The 20,886-nt window shown below is 44.0% G+C and overlaps 1 protein-coding gene across 1 annotated transcript in view; it reads right to left on the reverse strand.

Moving 5' to 3' along the window:
• Positions 1-20,886, reverse strand: part of GRXCR1 (glutaredoxin and cysteine rich domain containing 1) — a 114,638-nt gene that overhangs the window by 36,660 nt on the left and 57,092 nt on the right. Inside the window, exon 2 of the mRNA XM_025986038.2 lies at positions 13,322-13,564. Within this exon, the coding sequence (XP_025841823.1) occupies positions 13,322-13,564 (243 nt within the window). The remainder of the gene's footprint in view (positions 1-13,321; positions 13,565-20,886) is intronic.

A 20,886-nucleotide genomic window follows, 5' to 3' on the forward strand; every position in this document is an offset into this window, starting at 1 on the left:
TCTTTTAACATGTGGCCAAGTCACAAACAGACACAGCTTTTTTAGACTTCCACAGAGCCTAGGTCCATTGCACCAAATTTAAGACTCGGGTTTTGATATATTATGCAAGTCACTAAACAACAAACTTACCAGACACTTTATAAGTATCTTGACATACAGAGAATTAATTACAGGAGGCAAAACTAGAAGGAGTGAAGTCTTGATCATGTGGGACAATTCATTGAAATTTGTGAAATGACAAAGCCCTGATATATATAAATATATATAATATATATGTATATGTGTAAAGCTTTTCTTTGGGTCTATAATTTTAGAATACCCAATGCCTGCATGCTCTCTTTTCAACTGACTCTAAGTTTTGGGGGTGAAACTTGAATAGGGCATAAACAGGTATCAACGTACTTACTGCTATATGACTCTTCATGTCACTGATTTAAGTGTGGCACCAAAAATATGAGGTGAAAACATTGTACTCATAGTACTTCTGCATTTCCTCTGCAAGAACAGGGTGAGAGCCAAACAAATCAGCAGAGCTGAAGGCAAAGATTTGGTCAATGGACCAAGTATATCACAAGATGTTAGTGGTGATGCTACAGGATTACTGTAGGAATAAGATGATGGTGTGTGACTGTGGAAATTTGAAGAGGGATGGTGCTTTGACTTGGTCCCACACAGCTATGCTTTGAATGTCAGCTGTTACACTAATTTCATGAGCACATGCAGTGTTAAAGCATGATTAACTGACTATGGCAAATCAAGAGTGTACAATCCTCCAACATGAAAATGTCAGTGAGCATACCTGACTCCAGCAAAAAGCCAGGATCGATGATGTCAAAGGTCTCTACTTTGGTAGTTTGTGGCAGTAATTACCACCAACGTGTCCATGCCTCATTGCACACCACTCTACTATGTGACATTGGTGGTCCTCCAATCAAGAGGTGGAATCTGTTTTCTCCATCTTGAATCTGGGCCTGACCCTCTGATCTGCTCTAGTCACCAGGACAAAAATAACCATCTCACTTAAGCAGAGGTTTTAAGTGTGTGTGAGCTTCAGGGCTTACCCTCTTTCACTTCTAGGAACCCTTTAGCCACCTTGTAGCAAGTTCCAGCTAGGTAACCAAAGAGAAAGAAATCTGAGGAACTAATTGCCATATAAGTGGGACCATCCTAGAGCACTCAGCTCTAGACAAGCCACAAGTAGACCACAAAGAGCAGCCCGGCCCAGCCAACATCACAATCCATACGATAATTATTTTTTTAAGCCACCAACTTTTGGAGTGGTTTGTTATGTAGCAAAAGCTAATAACTGATACAGCTTCTTCCATCATAGAGACCAAACTTTGACTGTGGTTTGTTCCAGTCCATGACCACATTTCTCTGAAGATGGAATTTTGAGTCACTTGATAAATTCTTTGCTTCCTGATTTAAGGAATGATACAGCACCAGACTGAACTGCTCGTAGAAAGAAAATAACAGGGCAGCCCAGGTGGCTCAGCAGTCTAGCACTGTCTTCAGCCCAGGGTGTGATCCTGGAGACCCGGGATCAAGTCCCGTGTCAGGCTCCCTGCATGGAGCCTGCTTCTCCCTCTATCTGTGTCTTTGCCTCTCTCTCTTTCTCTCTCTCTCCCCCTCTCTCTCTGTGTCTCTCATGAATAAATAAATAAATAATCTTAAAAAAAAGAGAGAGAGAGAGAATGACAGTCATCAAAAATAATGGGCTATATTTCCTCATTGTCTTAATTATTGCCTTCTAACCACACATCCATGGGAAAGGGATCTTGATACCTAACAAAATGGACCTAGATACCAAGGGCACAAGGAGTTTATCTTGAGAAATAGTTTGCACAGAAGTTATGTAAGTATTTTAGTTAGCCTCAGGCTCAACATGATCAGTTGTATGGCACAGACGCTTAAAGTAAATGTAAGCTCCATTAATAGACCCATAGAGATAATGTTCACAGAGATAATCATCTAAAAGACTGGCTCTAGTTTTGGGACCTGCACTTAAAGACTAGACTGTGTCCTAAGGAGAATAATTAAGATGTGGACGTTCAGAGAATCGGGAGATAAGAGTAAGAGTTAAAGGAACCATGGAGAATATCTGCCAACATTTTTGTACACAAAATTATAGTTATGGATGAGGGAACACTTTGAATTTGCATCGTTCTAGGTAGAAGAACCCAGGCCAACAAGTGAAGGAAGTTACAGGCAGAACTTTCTACTACTTACAGGGGTACTACAACAAAATTGGTTGCCTTGAACCATAGTGAGGTTGTTGTCACAGGATGTGTTCAAATGTTGCTCATCTGCCCTGGGATGTGGTAGAAAGAATTCCTGCACTGAGAGTAACACTAGACAAGCTGACATCTAAGGTTCCCTCTAGATCTAAGAGTCTATGCTTCTGTATGACACTTCTGTGGGCATCTATCTACATATCGTAAGTCTTCTGCAGCCTCCTCTTGATCATTGCCCCACCAGTCTCCTGACTTGGTCTTGATCTGAGAGGATATGAGAGAAGAGAGATGCTGACTGGAGAGTGTAAGAAATTGATTCCTTCACCCCTCTGCCTCTTACTTGGGCACACATGTTTATATGGACTAGCTTTGCTCTAATAACAAAGAAAAAAATCAGATGTCGCTTTGGGGCATTTTCACACAACAAAATGCTTTCTGAGTTGAATAAAGGTAAAATTGGATTCACTATTAAAAAGAGAGAAAAAAATCAGTGTCATATTGTAAGGAAATAATTAAGTTGTAGAGTTTCGTATATGTAACTCTTATGTTTCATCTTATGAGAAAATAGGTATGTTGCTAATAATTTTCAAACCTCATATATTATAAACTCTCTAATATGTTGTAGTTAGCATTGTTAGCAAAAATATTAATAACTTGTCTAACTTTAAAATGAACAAATATAATGCTATTTAAGTAATTATGTTTAATATTCATGGAAAAGTGACATGAATGGAGATGGAATATCTCTAATAGCCCACATATTGGCTCATAAAACCGAACGGCATTTGGCCTTAATATCTGCATCACATTAAGACCAGTACCACTATCCAGAAGCTCAGATGCCGTGCAGCATCTTGTCCCCATGAATCAGATCATTTGGACATTGATGTGTGAAGACGGACTCAAAATTATACTCCACCTTTCCTTCTCTTGTGATTTATTGATCCAGCCCTATGTTAATTCTTTTCATTCTACCTATTTCCACCTATCCACCCTAAGTATAAGCTTTCTCTAAAGCTTTTCCCTTAACAATATTAGCAGAGGGTTACTTAGAGTACACCATGTCACAGGTACCGTGAGTCTTTATGCTCATTTAATACTCAAAATACCTCATGTTGTAGGTATTTTATTATTTTCATCTCAAAGAGATTAAATAACTTGACCAACATTCATTTTCATTCATATGGGGACTATAAGAAATAGTGAAAGGGATTATAGGGGAAAGGAGGGAAAATGAGTGGGAAAAATCAGAGAGGGAGACAACATGAGAGACTCCTAACTCTGGGAAATGAACAAGGGGTGGTCGAAAGGGAGGTGGGCAGGGGGTGGGGGTGACTGGGTGACGGGCACTGAAGGAAGCATTTGATGGGATGAGCACTGGGTGTTATGCTAAATGTTGGCAAATTGAACTTCAATAAAATATATATATTAAAAATTAATATATATATTAATATATTTAAAAAAAATAAAAAGAACCTACTCTTGTATCCAGATGTCTGCTTCCTCTGTACTTTGCCACTCCTATTTTCCAGGAGGAACTCCCAAATGTAAAAATTAAGATCTCTTAGGATACAATGTAAATCTTGGCAAGAGACTAGATATGAATAAGAGAAAGATGGTGGAGTAAAAGGAAACTGATATTATAAATCTCAGTGACTGGGGAAATTGTGAAGTCGCTAATCAAAACCAGAGAATTGAATTAAGTAACTAATAATGAGGAATCATTCTGTGTTGTTGTTGTTGTTTTTTAATGTTGAGGTAAAATATCTGCAAAAAAAATTTTAAAAAAACCCTACAACATTGGAGCTAAAAATAGATTTGAAGCCTGAAAAAAAGAGAAAGATAATAATGGATGTGATAAAGAGGGAGAAGGAGATGTCAAGGGGCCTCTGTTTGGTGAAATTAGAAAGCATCGTAGCAGAGGATCCCTGGGTGGCTCAGCAGTTTAAGACTTGCCTTTGGCCCAGGGCGTGATCCTGGGGTCCTGGGATCAAATTCCACATCAGGCTCCCTGCATGGAGCCTGCTTCTCTCTCTCTCTCTCTCTCTCTCTCTCTCTCTCTCTTTCTCTCTCTCTCTCTCTCTCTCTCTCAAATAAATAAATAAAAATTTTTAAAAAAGAAAGCATTGTAGCAGTTGGTTATGTGGATTCCAATAGAAAACCAACAAGATAATAATAAGAATATTAGAAAATGGGCCTAGATAATGCTGATGATACCAATAATACAACTTTATTGGAAACTTCTTTGCTGTGACTGAGATTTTTCTTCAATAATACCCTTGGTTGTATTGGAGTAAAAGAGCAAAAATAGATGAAGGGAGTTGCATAGGACTGGGAATGGACAAATGTAGAAGCTTGACAGAGCTAGTCCAGCAGGTGATAACAGACTAGGTATTATAATATTCCTGAATAAAGTAATGTAGGGAAACAAGTGAAATCAAAATTGTGACTGTAACTGAGAGATGTGGAAAAAGGGAAAGGATAATCATTACCATTGATGGCAGAGCAAGTTTAATGCGGTGATGAGGGGATAGACTGAAGGGCAGAAAATCATGGCCACAGCAGGACATTTCTAAGTTCAAGATCTCGAATGTGGAGCAGTTTCAAGTGATGAAGTAATTCAGGATGTGAATATGCTGGTAAAGAGTGAAACTGAAAGGTATAGAGATGAGGGTTAGGAACTTCTCAGCCTTGAGTTTAAAGGGCCCAAGCTCTAGAGTCAGACACACCATATTCGAATCCTGGCTATGCCACTTGTGATCTGAAGGTATTTATAAAGCTTCTCAACTTCCCTAAGCCTTACTTTTCTTTAGGTACAAAATTTGGGGTGGGAGAGATGAGAGTAGTACTATTCACAGCACTATTTTACAATGTGAAAGAGAAAAAGCAGTCAAAAAGCTTGGCAAAGTATATCATTCAAGTTAGCTTTTACCATTGTTGTCGTTGTTGCTAATAAAAATGACTCTCAGATATTCAGAAAAGAAGGACAAAGAAGCAATCACACAAGAAAATATTGCTTAATTTAAGTTCCAAGAACCTGACTTAAGGCTTTAATTTCAGACTTCTCCATCCCTGTGCTTTCTGAAGTAGAGTGAACAGACCAGAAACAAATCCTTCATGACTTTGAAGAAGGAGGTTTGAAGATTAAACATTTACTGTGTCTATAATAAATAAGATCCATGACAATAGGGGTAGATTCAAGTGTTCAAGAGATTCTCATTCCTTCTAGACCTCTAATGAAATTGCTAATGATCAAAATGGCCACAAATGGATAAAGATGACTTCCAAAAGAGAGAGAGAGAGAAAATAAAGATTTAAATTCATTGATTCCATAATTAAACACTACAATATCAAAATGAGCTATGATTGTACTTACTTGTGATGAAGTGGGTCACATTACTAAATAAAATCTTCAAAAACAACCAAGAAGTGGAGTATACTCCAGAAGACACAATCTCCAAAGTACTCCTTTTAATGAAAAGTTAGTCATCTAGGGATAAATTCTCAGAAAGCCCCGATACTGTAAAGAAGATTGTATACATGGATAATTAGAAGGTCTATAACTTTTATCAGATTTTCAAAGAAGAATATGACTCCAACATTTAAAAACCACTTCTTGGGGCACCTGAGTGGCTTGGTGAGTTAAGTGTCTGACTTGGGCTCAGGTCATGATGCCAGGGTCCTGTGATCAAGCCCCATGTCAGGCTCCCTGCTCAGTAGGGAGTCTGCTTTTCCCTCTCTATCTGTGTGCTCTCTCCCTCTCTCAAATACATAAATAAAATCTTAAAAAAAAACACTTCTCATATGTATATGGTAAATATTTTCAAGAGGTTCAAAATGGAATGTTTTCAAAAGCTAACAAAACATTTAACTTTACATTGATTACATTGATGATTTATAACACTAGTTATTATCTCATATCGTAACACATTCCCATAAAGAAACCAAATTTGCCAAAGATTCCCTACGAGTCCTCCTACCACCTTTGTAACTCTCATTAATAGAGTAAATGCTAGGAATTTGTCTAGTTCAAGGAAAGAATTAGTGTGAAACACAAAGCATAGAGGAGTTTATTCTAGGCAACTACTCAAAAAGAAGTTGTTTTTTTTTTTTTTTTAAGATTTCATTTATTTATTTGAGAGAGAGAGAGCCCAACAGTAAGCAAGAGAGAGAGCATGAGTGGAGGGAGGGGCAGAGGAAGAGGGAGAGGCAGACTTGATACCCATGATTACTCTTTTCTTCTTAAAAAAAAAAAAAAAAAAAAAAACTAATGTTTTTTTCTTCAACATATCAGTGTGTCCCTCTGGAAGATCACAATTCCCGCCTACTTTGCAGCAAAAGGTGAACCATAAAATGCAAATGGAAGTTCGATGGGATTTCTGGAAGAGCTCTTTAGAAGGGAGCTCTGTTAGACAGAATGCACTTCTCTTTCCTCTTTTCCTGCTCATATTCTTTTTGCCTGGAATGCAGGTATGATGTCAAGAGTTTCAACAACCACCTTGAACCTTTGGGACACCTCAAAGATAGAAAATATGTGCTAAGAATAATAGCAATACTATAAAACAGAAAAAGGCCCAAGGTGAAACCATGAACTTTATGCCCCATATGGAGCATCTTCCTATACAGTTTTTATGTGAGAGAAAAAGGAAAATAAAACTCCCAATTTTTAAGGCTTCAGAGTTTGTTGTTGTTTTTTGCTTAGGGATTATTTTATGTGTAGAAAGAATCACTGCCATTCAGGAAAGAATGTAATTCACAACTACCATAGACAACCAGCCTGAAAATCCCACTTTGCTTTGTTATATTGTCTAAAATAGACCAAATGCTGATTCATTTTGATAAACAATGACTTTCAGTGGGGTTGTTTGCATGATATTGGACATTAGGCAACAATGAACTATGATCTCTGAGGGGCAGGATATAAATGAGGTGAAGGGGAAATCCAAACACCCTGGTTTGAGGAAATAAACCTAAAAACCTAGAAGACTAAGGTGGCTAGAGTTTATAGGATAAAGTACTAGAAAGTAAAGAGTTTCATGGAGAACTCTTAGAGATGTGCAGAGAGCCCAGCTTGTATCCTGCAGCTTGTATCCCTGCTGATCAGCAGATCAACACATGCATGTAAGGAAACTACTGGCGGCCAGCAAAAGAACCTGAGAAGATTAAAAGGGACAGTACCTATGGATAGGGCTGAGGAGGGTGCCTGTTCCACATCAGCCAGACTGGGAAACCTTATGATCAATGAGGCATTAGATAAAGATCCCACAATATTATGCCTCCACACTGGGGAATAATTAGCTTTGGACTAAACACCACTCTGGCTTTGTCTAGAAACTCTTAAAAACAAAACACCAAGAGCAAACGTTTTCCAAGTAATTGCATCCCAGTGAAAACTTTAAGAATATATATAGGTATACAAAAATGTCCCAAAAAGGAATACTTGAACCCAACCAGATCAAATTCCATAATATGCAAAATCCAATAAAATTGGGTGTTATTCTGTATGTTGGTAAATTGAACACCAATAAAAAATAAATTTATTATAAAAAAAATGACCAGAGAAAGAAGTAGAAAATATGACTCACGATGAGAAGAAAAATCAATCAATTGAAACCAACCGAGAATTGACACAGATATTAGAATTGTTAGACAAGGAGATTAAAACAAGTTATTATACCTACATCCCATATGTTAAAGGCTAGAAGAAATATAGAACATGTTAAGTAGAGACATAGAATATATATTTTTTGAAAAATAAATGTCTAAAGATAAAATTACAATGTCTGAAATTAAAAATAAATGGGATAGGATTAACAAAAGATTAGACATTTTACAAGAAAAGATTAGGGATCTAGGAGGCAAAGCAAGAGAAACTATCCAAGATGAAATGAAGTGAGCTATGGAACAACTTCAAGCAGCCTAATATGCAGATAAGTAAAGTCTCTGAAAAGAAAAGAAAGAAGGGGAAACCTATATCATGTTTTAAAAAATAATGGCTAAATATTTTCCAAATTTGATTTTTCTAAGTTTTTTTTTAAAGATTTTATTTATTTATTCATGACAGACACACAGAGAGAGAGGGAGAGAGAGAGAGAGAGAGAGAGAGAGAGGCTCCATATGCAGGGAGCCCGATGTGGGACTCGATCCCGGGTCTCCAGGATCACACCCTGGGCTGAAGGGGCGCTAAACCACTGGGCCGCTGGGGCTGCCCTTTCTTTAAATTTTAAAAATGTAGATCCAAGAATCTCAATGAACCCTAATCAAAAGAAACATTTATACCAAAGTATATCATAATCCAGTTTCTCAAATCCAGTGATAAAAAGAAAAATCTTAAGAGCAGCAAGGGGATGGAGAAGACACACATACGGAGGACCAAGGTAAGGATGACAGCATATGGTTTATCAGAAGTAAAGCAGATGGGAAGACAGAGGAGCAAGTGTCTTAAGCTCTGAAAAGAAAGTTAAAAAAACAAACAAACTTTTGAAACTAGAATTCTATACCCAGCAAAAAATATCTTGTAAAAGACAAAGGTGAGATAAAAACTTCAGATGTAAAAATGCTGCAAGAACTCATCTGCAGCAGACCACATGACAACAGTTGCAAGTCCTTCACATAAAAGGAACATGATGTCAAATGATTTCATGTTCTATACCAAGCAATAAAGAGAATGAGAAATTGAAATTGCAGAAGGTAGAGCACTTCCAAACCCACTTGACGAGGTCATGGTTACCCTGACACCAAAATCAGACAAAGGCATTAATTAGAAGAATAGAAAACTATATTGACAGAAAGATCAACGGTCACTGGGGACCTGGGGTTGGAGGAAGAGATGGATGGCCAAATGGCACCAGGTATATATGGAAAAGCTCTGATCTCAATGTGTCTATAGATTCATGAGTGCACATACATACCCAAACCCATCAAATTATAGGTTATATGGATGCAGTTTATGTTAGATAGATTGTACCTCAGTAATCTGATTACAACAAAACAAAATAAATGAAAACAGCGTATCTGGCCAACACTACAGTATGGCTCACTCAGTAACCAATGCAATCACCTTCTAGGTCGGCTTCCTGTGCTGTAGAGGCTAGAAAGCTACAGACCACAATTCCCATTTTGCCTCCTTGTTTTCACGTGTGACGGATTCAGTGATCACAGATACATTCACCCAAGACTTTTCTTAGGAACAGAATCACGTAGAAGAAGGGACAGAGAACAAGTCATCAGTTTTGCCATAGAGGCTCAGAGACAGCATTTCTAGAGCCAGCCGCTTCCTGATTGCGGCAGGGGCTTCCGGGATGGCCCATTTCTGCAGAAAGTTTTGCAAGTCGTCCCTAAAAACATGCTCAGAGTCTATATTTCTAGGGTATAAACTACCTGGGCTCAATCACAATTCTTTCATTCTTAAACTGGGGGGGAAAATCAACAATTTCAAAGGATACAGAATTCTCAAGCAGTCACAGCTCAGCCTCAGCTAGTTTAAAACATCTGTCTGGGGATCCCTGGGTGGCTCAGTGTTTGGGCGCCTGCCTTCAACCCAGGGTGTGATCCTGGGGTCCCGGGATCGAGTCCCACGTCGGGCTCCCTGCATAGAGCCTGCTTCTCCCTCTGCCTATGTTTCTGCTTCTCTCTGTGTGTCTCTCATGAATAAATAAGTAAAATCTTAAAAAAAAAATCTGTCTGGATCCGCATCCCTTCTATTTCTCTCCATCACCAGAGTCCCCACACTGATTCATTCTATGTGTTTTGTTGTTGTTGTTGTTGTTTCTGTTTTTTGTTTTTTTTTTTTTTGTTGTTTTTTAGCTCAGTTCCAATGTGGGTTTTATGGGTTTATGGGTTTCTATCTACTGTGAATTTTTATGGTTGGTCCAGAATCAAGACAGTACTTCTAACCTATTTCCTACCAGAATTTCTAAGATAACTTCTGTCCAAACTGTTGGAACGCAATCTTTTTGTGTAAAGATCCACTGATGCCAAAGCCATGGGACAACTGCTCTGAGCCAGCATCAGGTTGAACTTGCTTCCCCACCCTCCAACCCTCTGAGACCCCAACTCCCTCCTCCTCCCTCCCTCCCCCCATGGAACAGGGCAGTGGAGACTTGTTTTCTAAAGTAATCTCTTTCCCTTGAGTGTTTCAGCGCCTCCATCTTTACATAGAAGTTTGGCTGGGAATGAAAAAAGAGTTCAGTGTTCTTGTTGATCCTTCTGTTCTTGCCCATTGAACTCTGTTGTCTTGCCCTCGGTGAAGATAACTGAATTCCTTTGGTACCATCTGTCCTTGAGGCTGGCAGCAATGATGGCAGGAAATAAGCAAGCTCCAAAATGGTCTCGTGCTTTCCCCATTCCGTGTCACTGCCTCCGGAGGCCCGTTTCCATCTCTATCTACCTCGTTCTCTGGCCCTCTCTAGCTCTTGCTCTCTCCCTCCTTAAAAAAAAAAAAAAAAAAAAGTTGTATCACACCAGGTGATGTGCACGTCTTGATTTTTCTCACTCATCTGAATTTAAACTAAATCAAATGGTTTCATGGGAGTGTTTAAAACACCACAGATGTTAAGGAAATTACCAACATCACCAGCTTCTGTTCCTTCCTAAAAATTATGCTTCAACATGTGCCAAAACCCAGCAGAGGGCATCCTTCCATTTCAGATGAATGGATACTGCAGGGGAAAGGCTCTGCGATTCCAGCCATGTATTCTAACCCTTTACAACTCTACATGGGGATGTAAAGAAAAGCACTTCTGTACTAGGGGGTGGAATTGTTGTAGACGTCGTTGTCAGGAGTGTTTACCTCCATTTCACATTACAGATTTAGAAGCAATTCTCCTTTTACAAGGAAAAAAAAAGAGAAAAAGAAAAATCTCCATCTCTGGTCTCTTTCCCAGATTTGAGGCATTAGCTTCAAATTGCAGAAGCCACACGGTAGCACCTGTGTGGTCCTTCCTTCTCTAGGCCACCGTGTGCTAAAAAAGTAATCACGGAGACAAGGAGAATGAATCTGCACCCTACCTCCCTGTCTGTGGCGCTCTCCCTCTATCCATCAGACGGGAAGAAAAATATCACTACTGCCTGTTAGACTGTCTTGAAGCACAAAGAGGGGAAGTGTGGTCAGAAGCCGTGTATCAGCTGAGGCCCAACCACATTACCCCGCGTCACCCACTACATTTGGTTGGGCAGTTTCACAGAGATTAGAATCCCACGATGGGAACTATCTTACATCATCAGAAGAATTCTTCCGGAGTTCAAAGGCAAATGAGCACAGCCCTTATCAGTGATTTGTCCCTGGTGCGGGTGAGTTTATCAGATCCTTTCCTGGTGGAAGAAATGTCCCAGGGAGAGAAGGAAAGAATGTGAGAGGACAACACAGCATCACTCATGGACCCGAACGTCTCTGAGCGCTCTACGCCCAACCATGTCTCAGATTTTAAGACCCTATCAGCAGCGTATCTGAGATCCCTTTCTCTGAGGTGATGACAAAGAGTGGAGATCCGGGGGTGGGACAGAACCAGCTTTGAATCCTGGGCCCAACACTTGACAGCTAACGCGACCTGGAGCAAAGTGATTCATGTTGTCTTTGGCGAAACAAGGAGAACAGTTGTTACTGTTCATTAAAGACCCACTTTGTTCCCGGCCCAGGAATGGAGCGCTTCTCTGCATGGTGTGTGTGGTGAAGTCCTCCCAATCAGCCTGTGGAAGTAGCGCTATTATCGCGCTCCTTTTGCAAACGAGAGAACCAAGGCACAGAGTGATTTATGAGTTTGCCCAGGATCCCACGCAAGTATCAGAGTGGGAATGAGGAACAAGGCTGCCTTGCCTCCTGCCCGGTGGAGCAGAGAGCTGCTCCCTAAGGCCGTCCTGGGGACTCGAGGACATGAGGGTGTAAAGCGGAGCGTGCAGCACAGTGACGTTATTGCTACTATCATCATGAGTCTATCGTCATCACCACCACCACTGTTGCAGTTTTCTGGGACCTGGGGGTACCTGCTGATATATAATAAAAGAGGCTCGAAGCTGCACATCAAAATCCGTCGGCTTCAGAACGTAGTCTGTGTCCAGCTCAAGCTCAAGGCGAGGCTGCAGAAGGCATCGCTAGTGGTCCTGGCTTCTGTGCCTCTATCTCTCCCTCCGATGACAGGCTGCCTCTGACAGCCATGGCTCCACTCAGGAGAGCAGAACAGTCACCCTCTAACACAACGGGAGCACGTCCTGCTCTGGATCATTTTCTGGCCTCCCCCAAAAGCTGCAAGTCAAGACCAAATGCAAAACAAAGCCAAGATCCAAATACCCATCCGCCATTTGAGAGGCAGCTCTCTGTTCTCTGATAAGTGACCTGGGGGAGCTGGCCTTGCCCCCTCGAACACCGGCGTCCCTGGGCTCCGTGTGCTCACCCTTCCTCTCGTGCGTCCTCCAGGGCCCTCTTCTCGGGCTTTGTAGCCACTGAGTGCGTTGGGAGATCAATGGGGTTTCATTCTGCCAACAGTATTATTCAAAGAGAAATGAGGCAGTCCTGTTTCCTCGCTGCTCTGGGAGCTTCCCCTGCTTACCACAGGCCTGGATTTGGGCCTCACGCTGCCAAATTACAAAAATCTAGAATAATTTTAAACAACAAGCAGCTAAAATTCTGGCTCCGGGACCCATTTCTTATTGATTTTGCCTTGGGACCACCATCTTGGTTCCCTTAGGTAGGAAGCTGAGTGTTGGATGAGTGATGGGGCATAAGAGAATTCACAAATGCGTATCTTATAAATATTCCATTTTGCTCGTGTGCACTAAAAAATAGTTTTTATTTCGCACATCAAGCTTCATAACGTGAAGCTCAAGTCAACTGAACATGTGAAAAATGTCTTCCTATTAAAAAAGGCAATTTCATGCTGATTTTATCTCACCATGCTTCTGTGGGGATGAACGCTGTTAGCAACACATCATTTGGGCTAGAAATAAGTGCTTCCATCCCTTTGCTTTGAACTCCAAAAAATAGCAAATGTCCTGGGAATTATATTGCAAGTGGCCTCATCATAGGCTTATAGATTTCTAACAGCACTGGTCGGGTTCAATAAAAAGGAGATTTTCCTTAGTAGAGTACTTACCCCAAGGTAATGGCCATCGATGAACACAACGGGGAGGGAAGGGGCTTCCGAGACACGCCGGCACCGCTCATCTAACTCTTTTCCATAGTCACCATTCAGAGCTATGTTTTTCTCCTCAAATTTTACTCGATGGTTCTGGAAGATCTTTCTAACCAGTTCACATCTTTCGAAGGTTGTCCGTACCACACGAAGGCAAGTAGTATAAATCACCACACGGTCAAATTCTAGGTCAGCTGATGGTTGCTGAAGGAAGAAGATTGTAGTGTAAACATTTGCATTTGCTTTCTTACGTCTTATCATCTGAGAGACAATTAACATTTTAGTAAGTGTCTTCTACATTAGAGGCATACAATAAAAGTTAGAGCCGTATTTGTCAATTCTAAGACATGTTTTATGTCAGAAAAATCTGTCCTTGAGAAGGGGATAACAGTCAACGTGATTTAAATGACATAATTTACTTGACAGTGTTTTTTCTGTTCTCAGTGGCATATCAAATAATGGCATATCTGGGGGCTCCTGGAGGGCTCAGTGGTTGAGCATCTGCCCTGGGCCCAGGGTGTGACCCTGGGGTCTTGGGATTGAGTCCTGCATTGGGCTCCCTGCAGGGAGCCTGCTTCTCTCTCTGCCTGTCTGTGTGTCTTTCATGAATAAATAAATAAAATCTAAAAAATAATAATGATAATAATAATGGCGTATCTTAAAATCAATGACGTCTCACGAGGCATACCATATGGTACAATCGGAGCGGCTGGATTATCTTTCCCATGTTTTGTACACATTGTTCCATTACTAAATAGGCCTCATAAACCCAAGTAAAATATGTGACACAACAGTCACAGTTTGCATTTAACCATTTGAAAATCCTTCTCCTCGTCCGCGGGCCACAATTGCCCGGGAATAACACGACGTGTATCAGAGGACTGTTGTGAGGCCTTGGCAGCACAGCGGACGTGCACGCAGCCTGTGGAGTGACCGGGCTCCAACCTTCCATGAGGAGGCTCAGCAAAGACTGAATGACTCGGGGGGATGCAGAGACACCACTGGGCCGGAGCCAGGCGTGGAAAGGAAGCAAGGAAACAGGCTCCCTGCACCAGAGGCAAGCACCTCTCTAAAGCAAGGAGAGGTTTCCTCGGGTGTGAGTCTTACTCTCTCCAGGTCCTGCTACGTCGGAAGTCAGCGGCCACACTCCTGGGACAACCTGCCCATCAGGGAAGCTCCTGGTCTTCCCCATCACACTCTTCCTTGAAGGAGACCGAGTGGAATACAAGATGGCATGAGGCCAAGGGACACAGGAGTTTCTCTGGGGCTACGGTTGTTGCCACACAACCACACGACTTACAAACCCCTTTGAAGTCAAAATGTTGACTGGAAACCACCCCCGAGAGAGAAATACTAGACTCGGAAGGTAGGATACTAAGCTCTACTGCTCTGTATTCAAAGAAATCAGCCCATCAGATGCAGAGCAACAGAGAGTCCTAAAAGCCCTAAGTCATAAAGGTGGCAGCGCGATCATCTCCCTCTCACTAAGAAAAAGCTCATTTTTCTTTTTCCTGATGATCAAATATATTCCTCCCGTCAATAGGGTTCAGCTGAAACCTAGCTGGAAACCCAGCGACCTGGAGGGGCCAAACAGGTGCCATAAATGTAGGGCCAGGCCAGGAGTAAAGAGATACCGGTGAGGGGTAGGGAGTCCTCTGAAAGCGAAAAATGTCACTGAGCTTCAGGCCGGCAGGCGTGTTACTCGGCATTGACGGACGCAATTATTTCATTTTTTTATTTTACTTTTCATAGACGTGATTATTCTAAATATAAGCTTGAAATTGGATGTTTATGGGAAATTTCCTTTTCTAAATGGCCGCACCTCATTAAAAATGTGTTGAGACCACGCGGGCCGATATGTTTGCAGGACAAGTTTGGCCAAGACCCTGCTACCGAACGCTGGGAGGGAGCCTCAGGTCCACCTGGACGGTGCCGCTGGCAGTCTGCGTGTGTCAGGGAAGCCAGGGAACTCGTAAGCCTCAGTTTTGTCATCTGGAAAATGCAACCCCCCCCCCCAATGGATTTGCTGAGGAGACTGAGTAACGGAGGTGGCGCCCACGGCTAGCGTCGGGCTCGCCTTGTGTGCTGCCCTCAGATCCCACTTGGCACGGGGGGAGCTTTTCAGATTAAAAACACAAACAAACAAACAAAATCGGTGGAAATAATGTTTTAAAATATTTGCTAAGACATCAACGTCCCCCAGGACCAGAGGTGGAAAGCCTAAGGCCCGTTAGCCAACCCCTACGGATCCTCTCCGCGCACGCAACAAATGCCAGGAATCCCTCTGCGCTGTGTCTCTGAAACATGTAAAAATAAGAGTAAAAATGATAGTGGGCGGCTCCCAGGTAGCCGTGGTGGGCGCCGTTTAATGCAAAGAGTAACAAAACTATCCCTTTCCCGCCCCTTAAGGCTGAGCGTGGCCTGGAAGGAGTGGATCTCCAAGAGTGTCTGATACTAGAAGGACACTGAGAAGTTTTTTGGTTGTTTTGGTTTTAACCTGGGGAGTTTTCAAAAATCCCCCAACCCCAAGCCACGTCCGTAACAATTAAGCCAGAATCACCACGGGTGAAATCTCAGAATTGTGACTTCTTTTTTTTTTAAGTTCCTGAAGGGATTCCAATCTACAGCCAAGCCCCAGTGCTACTTAGGTATGGGTTGGAAATGCAGAATGACAGGCTTCGCCCTAGAGCGACTGAATCAGAATCTGCATTTTTAACAAGTTCTCCGGGGACTTTGGAAGCACATCACATTGTAAGGTGCCCCCGTGCAATCCCGTTGACAGCTTGACGTGACAGAGAAACCGGGATTGTGTCCCTTTAAAATAACTGCCAGTCATTCATTCAGTTACTAGAATCATCTGTTTGCTAACCCTGGCACCAGGCCCCAGATACACAAGGGCGAGCAAGCAGTATCATTCCCTCACAACCTGAAGCTCATAGTTCAAAAAAAAAAAAAAAAAAAATCACATAAAAAAACCTAGATTCACAAGCAGTTAAGAGCTGGAAAGAAAGTGCACAAGTCGTTACGGGAGGCTCTTGGAGTGTGTTCCTTTTCTTGTTTCAGAGGTCGAGAAAGTGTTTTCTGGTATTTCTGACATGTCACCAAGAAAGGGTTGGGGAAATTAATTAGGTAAGAGACCGTGGGGAGAAGTATTACAGGTAAGTGCACACATCTCGAGATGGAGGAAGATGGCACGTTTGAGACTCTGATTGAGGGTCTTTTGCTAAAACACAGAGAAAGGAATCCCTGGGTGGCTCAGCGGTGTAGCGCCTGCCTTTGGCCCAGGGCATGATCCTGGGGTCCCGAGATCGAGTCCCACGTCGGGCTCCCTGCATGGAGCCTGCTTCTCCCTCTGCCTGTGTCTCTGCCTCTCTCTCTCTCTCTCTCTGTCTATCATGAATAAATAAATAAAATCTTTTAAAAAATAAATAAATAACACAGAGAAAGAGAACTAGGGTAGCACTAAACGAATCTGGACCGGTGCGCGGGGGAGATGCCACACTGTACGCTGCGTCTGGATAACCACTTTAAGGAGCTTTAACTTCAGCGCAATGGGAAATTCCTGAAGGTTTTTAAGGAAGAAGGGTGGAATTTAAATTATTTAAAAAGTAAGTGAAGTAGGACCAGTGCGGATAGTTGCATAGGATGTGCACTGCACCAGCCTCAGGAGTGTCATTATCAGCATGGTCTAAACGAGTGACTCCCTCAGGGCTGCCAAGCCGGGGAGCTGAGCAATCCAACCCAGGCCTATTCCCAGCCCTGGGGGCCTGAGAACTGAGGTTGAACACGGATAGAATCAGGGTGGAAAATCTGATTATCTATCAGAGTGAGCTATTTTGTGAACTGTTCTAAAAAAAGAAGACCTTATTGAACGACCTCTTGGTATGACTTAGAAGTAGACCTGCCTAGAGGTAGCAGGCTGAAGGAGGCCTCAAGGTCTTTCCCAGTTTGGTAATACGAATTTAGATGATATTCTTTGGGGGAAAAAAAAATCCTCTTCTCCATGCGTTTCATTTCCTTTCCCTCGACAGATCTGTTCAAAGCATCCGGCCAGAAATCTAAAAATAGCCCCTCGGTGTTTCGCGGTCCTTCTGATCCCCGCCGGGGTTACCATGGGGCTGGCAAGGTGTGGGGCTGGTGACCTGGTGGGCAGCCCGTGGGGTCATGGGCCGTGGGTTTGCACGAGCCCCCCAATGCTAAGGGGAGGCCTCCCCGCCTCTCCGGGCCCCGAAGGCTGAGCCCACTGCCAGCAAGGACCCAGAGACCGGAGCAGCCCGAGCAACTGCAGCCCTCATCTGTCCTGCAGGGGCTGCGGACAGGTGCTGACCCCCGGTCATCGGGGGCCCAGGCGGGCTGGCCTGCTGCAGCTCACCCCATGGACATGGGTTCAGGCCGAGGAGGGGGGCCGCTCTGTGTGTGGGGGGCCGGCGGGGAGCACACAGCACCTGTCTGCAGGGGCAGGGAGCACATGGAGGTCCTGGGGCTGCGACCTGCAGGGGAAGGGGGGGCAGGAGCACACAACTCAAGGCTGTGGCCTGCAGGGGACCTCTCCCCTGGGCCCAGGCCTGCTAGGTCGCGCTAGTGGGAGACACCTGCTGGAAGAGGGGCCTCCAGGCACCCCCAGGAATTCAGGCCTTAAACAGAAATAAAACACAAAATAAAAAAGTGACTTTGTAGGTCGGCCACCGCAGTGCCAGCGCCTTTCCCTTCCCGTCACCTCCACTCTGCCCCACACGGCGTCCTGCTTCACTTACACATCGAGAAACCAGGCTCGGCAGGCGTGTGTCCTAAACACGGTGACCCAGGTCGGAGCAAGCCATCCGGAGAACCCGACCCCGATGCACGGGCTCCGCGCTGCGCCTGCTGCACCGGCCCCCGGGGAGCCTGTGGCCCAAACACCGAGGCCTGCAGGTTTGTGACTCGGAGGTTTGCGTCTTTACTCAACCAGGCCCCCACGTGCCGTTTAGACTCCCGGAGGAGATCCCTTTGAGAGGGGAAGGACGCAGAGATCTTTCCTCCTCTAGCTGGAACCCGAGAGGTGCAGCCGTCAGTCCCGAGCCGCACGGCCGTCGAAGGTACCTGGGAGCAGAGGCCTGGTCAGGGCCGGGCTCGGGCCGCGGAGCCGGGCGGTGGGGCCTTGCGAAGGGCACGCGGTTTGACATCCCTGTGTCCCTGTCCCCGTCCCTCTCCTAAGACACAGACTCTAAAAATAAGTGTCCTACCTAGTAGCCATTGCCTGACGCCTGCGCACATATGTAGCTCCTGGGACTTTACATGCGCGACGTTTGTTTCTCGTGACATGAGGTTTATAACTTACATTTTTCAGGTAAAGAAACTAAAGCTTGGAAGGAACTGGAGGTGCCCTAACACCTCAGAGGAAAGGGAGCGGAACCAGAATTTTCACCCGGGCCTGCCTCCTAAGTCACTGCCGTGGGAAGACACCAGGTAACCCTCTTAAATCCACCACGGGTGGGCCACGCGGTTCCAGAGCGGAGTGGGGGGTGGACCACGGGGTCACAGGGACGGCCTGGAAATTCCATTACTCATCCCTCCACTTCCATCCATCCATCCTACCGAGGGGTCCACGTCCCCCCCCCAAATGGGCCCCATCTCCATAGCCAGCTCTTTCCTCGGACTACCTCGTACCGCTAGACACTGTACTGTGTTTGGCTGTTGGTTTATTGCCTATAAAAATATGACCCCAACAAAAGCGGGAACTTCGTTTTGCTCATTAGGACCAAGCACCTAAAACACGACCCGGCACATAGCAGATGCTCAGTAAATACCTCCTGGCCTCTTTCCCACACATTGAATAAGAACTTGGTTTGAATCTGCCACCTAATAACCGGATAATCTTGGACTGGTCATTTAATCTCTTTAAATTTCAGTTTTCTGACCTGTAATATAGGGACGCTATGCCTCCTGCATGAAGGTTAGTGGGGAGACTCTGATTTCATGAATACAACCCTACCTGGCCGGAAGCCTGTTGCAGAGTGAACACTCGCTACGGCTACGGCGCCTGTTGATTATAGGTATCAGCATTACCATAAAACGTTGCTGACACCCACCAGCAGCAGCGCTACGCCCCGTCCTTAGGGCCAACTGTGGGACCCAGACGACCCCTCAGTGACCTGAGCCTTCTTGAGCACAGCTCCCTCCCACCACATTCTTCCTCTGTGTAGCCGCATAATGACCCTACAGTATACCCTAGAGGCACGCTGTCCTCGATCTGCCCTGGAGCTAGGACTGTGACCCACAACTATCCTCAGACTTCCCCATGGTGCCCCCCACTGCCCCCCAGTACTCCCAGCCTACAGCTACAAAAGCAGGTTTTTATGGGATGTGGGCTTGTGGAGATCTACTCTCGCAGCAGCCCAAGACTTCTGTCCGCAGGCCCCTTAAAAAACCTTTTCTTATCAAGCTGGACTGATGAGGCTTTTTCTCCAGTCTCATGCCTCCTATGGCTATACACGGACCTATACACGGACCGCCAAGTCCAAATCTACACAAGCCATCAACCTCGTAAGCTCCGACGGCCAAGTTAAACCTCATAATTACACAGCGACCAAACAATAAGTCTCTTCGATGACTTCGATCACCATTTACACTTGTTTGGATGCGCCATCCATTCTAAGAGTGGAAACAACAAAGTGGAGCACATAGCTCAGATGCCATACAATCTCTCCTTTTCTGACTTCCAGCACTCCGCGGGGGGCATGAAAAGAAATGCGTGAGCACAGTCCTTGCGCGCAAGGATTTCTGGAGGAAGTGTTTTCTGGGATTTTAATACTCTAAGATCATGTAAATAAATGGAATTTCCGGTGCTACCGTAGGGATTATCTATTTGTCCAAATCAATTACTGAGTTGACCCAGACATTAATTGAAAAGTCAATGAACCTGATGAATTCTCCATACCACACAAACAAACAACAGAGATTTTTTCCAAAAAGTTAAACGGAAGCAATGTTGATTTTACAGCCCATCTGAGTTAATGAAAACGAAGGCGCCCCACGCCCCCACCGTGGAGACCTCAGAAAAAAAGGCCATAGCTCTGCCGATGTAGCCCTCATCACGCACAGGGAGATTTCCCTTGAAAATCTGGATTTTTGTCTGTTCTTGAAACAACAGAATCTGACAACACTGGTTCTGTTGCATTTCTGGGCAAAAAGAGTGACTGAAGCTTGGTGGCAGCTACCACCCCCCTTTGGGACACATCTCTCTTGAAGCCACACCTAATAACCATTCCCTCCCATCTCAACAATTTCTTGCATTAAGATTGCTGCATTTCCCCTTTCGACCTGAGTCTGTGTTGCTGCATCTAGTCTCATGAGTCTGTACACACACCTTAAATTGAGGGAAACTGAGGCTCACGGTTTACTTACTTGAGTCAGCGTTTGGGGGAAGCCACAGGTAAAGAAGCAACATGTAAAGAAAACTCATCTGGAGCCCATGCTTGGGGCAGCCGTAGGAACTTGGGGAAACCAGTTTACTTTTCTGGAACTAGGTTTTCTCTTCTCTAAGATGG

This window comes from Vulpes vulpes, chromosome 2, assembly GCF_048418805.1.
Source record: "Vulpes vulpes isolate BD-2025 chromosome 2, VulVul3, whole genome shotgun sequence".
NCBI lineage: Eukaryota > Metazoa > Chordata > Mammalia > Carnivora > Canidae > Vulpes > Vulpes vulpes.